General features: G+C 36.6%; 1 protein-coding gene across 1 annotated transcript in view; it reads right to left on the bottom strand.

The window, feature by feature from the left end:
- The window catches only part of tbata (thymus, brain and testes associated), a 7,320-nt gene extending 5,623 nt beyond the window's left edge, over positions 1 to 1,697 (bottom strand). The window contains exon 1 of the mRNA XM_013911658.1: positions 1,505 to 1,697. Coding sequence (XP_013767112.1) covers positions 1,505 to 1,697 — 193 coding nt within the window. The remainder of the gene's footprint in view (positions 1 to 1,504) is intronic.
- Between the last annotated feature and the right edge of the window lie 602 nt (positions 1,698 to 2,299).

The raw sequence follows: 2,299 nt of genomic DNA, 5'->3' as shown, positions 1-2,299 counted from the left end.
TAGAATTCAGTTTTATTTATATGGATCACAACAACAGTCCCATTAGGGCTCTTTACTTTGCAATGGAAAGACCTGACAAAAATACACACTGTGCCATAAAAGGCATTTACACCTATGTATGCTAAAAGTGGCAAGTCAATTGTCCATTGTCTAATTGTCCACTGACTCATCAACCAGATACTGTCCACTCCCATAATGAAAACATGGCATATTTGATAATGTTAATAAACTTGAATTAAGTGCACAAAAATCTGGATGATTAAATGTCTAAATTAAATGTTTAAATGCTTAGGGACATTTAACCAGATATAACGAACAAATCATTAAAAGTCGAAACTTACCACAACATTACGTAATAAGTTTGTATAACATTTTGAGCAGGACCGCAGTACAAAACGCCTTATTGTTTACCTATGCTTAACAGCAACATGCACCTACAAAAATGCATATATAAAATGGCATGTAGGTAATTTTGTAGACTGGACTAATTCACATGAGATCCCTTGTGTACGTTTATACACTAAGTTATCCTATATTAAAATTTTGATATAGTCGCTAAACACAAATAATACTGACATGGGAAAAAAATCACAATTTGACATTGTTACATCAAAAACTTGTATATTCCATATTTGTTAAATGATTTTATTATTATTGTGATTGTCTTTCACAGTCACGCCCAACCCATCCTCTCTTGCAGTGGTGGGTGTGGCTTAGAAAATCCCAGACAGGCACCCCTGTGTTCCATCCATCCTGTTGGATGCTGCTGTAAGACATACCCACAGACCAGCCTGACCCACTCTTCCCCACCTGACATAACCACTTACCTGCCAGCCTGTCTGACCCACTCTCACCCCACTTGCCAAAGTCACTTACCTTCATAGAGCATTAAAGCGAAGCTCTTAGGAAAGGAGACGAGCCAATTCTGTTTTATAGAGACTTACCTCAACAGCTCTGGCCAAGGAAAAAGAGACACAACTATTTGATAAATGCTGAAGTCATTTACCAGGGCCTGTGTTTGGTTCCTGCTGAACAACTGCTAATAGATTCAAAGACTCCATGTTTTACTGAAGTACCTTGTTGTCATTTTTATTTCAGAATACTTAGCATGAATACTTAATATTTAATTACAATTAAATGATTTTATCATAAGGTGTTTAAGTGTTTTAAGTCCATAAATACTAAATCACCTGCAATTTAGTCTGTTGGCAGGTGATTGCAAGGCAACAACATAAATACAACATAATATGAGACATACATAAGAACCTTCAAGAACCTGAGCTGCATCAGGCCCAGTTTTAGCTGAGATTTTTGTGTGTTACAGTTAGATCATTTGAATCAAGATGGGAGCTAGAGTATTGTCTTATGTTTACTTCTTAAAGATGCTTCTTATTTATAGCACCTCAAACACACATGTAAAAAAAACATATCTTGGGCTTTATTTAAAAATAATACATTTAAAAAAATAAATAGATATCTTCCGCTTGCCCAGATGTTTGCTCACCTTGAATATGCCTCATCCTGTGTGGATGAGGGTTGTGCCGGGAGAAGAATGAGTGGTGACTCAAGGCACCAAAACATGGACTGCTTTTTGTAAGCGTATTGGTAAATTTAGGAGTGAATGGGAAATGGTTAATCTGAGCGAATTTCCCTTCAGCTGTCATCCCCCTCGATTCCAGGCTGTGTGCTCTCGACATGTCTGGGCTGAAAGCTTTGTCTCAGTCTGTATGAATGAAGGAAAAGTTGTTGAGTTAAGTCCTATTTTGAAATAAGGTGACAGAATGTCAAAACCCCAGCATTCAAAACTATTTTGATTGCAAAGTTATGAACATACATGCTAAACATAAATAAATAAATAAACCAAAATCAAGAACTAAGACCATTAGAACCCAAACTTTCCTTTGAAACCCACCTCCCACGCCCTTAAATGTATAACATGAAAATAATTACAACTTTAGCCAGAAAATTGCTCAGAAGAAGCACCCTACCTCTGAAAACAGGCACCAGCTTACAGCCTAAGGTCTGCAGTGCTATGTGTTGTTTTTGTTGCCAAGAAACCTAAACTAAACAAAGCTGTCTGAGCACTGCAACACTGAGCCACTTCATTCAGACACCGTTTTCATATGTAAAGCAGAATATATTCATGCTATTCTGCAGTGATTTATGAAAATCTCAAAGAAAAAAAAGAAAGCACCGCTTAGTTTTTACCACAAAATTGAATTTACTTTCCTATCTTTGACTGTTTTAATGTGGTCTTGCTGTATTGTTCTAGCAAAAAAACTATTCGCTTTAGATTCAG

Source organism: Pundamilia nyererei, unplaced genomic scaffold, assembly GCF_000239375.1.
Source record: "Pundamilia nyererei isolate P.nyererei 1_Seehausen unplaced genomic scaffold, PunNye1.0 scaffold00069, whole genome shotgun sequence".
Classification (NCBI taxonomy): domain Eukaryota; kingdom Metazoa; phylum Chordata; class Actinopteri; order Cichliformes; family Cichlidae; genus Pundamilia; species Pundamilia nyererei.
This window is presented reverse-complemented; position numbering and strand designations above follow the sequence as displayed.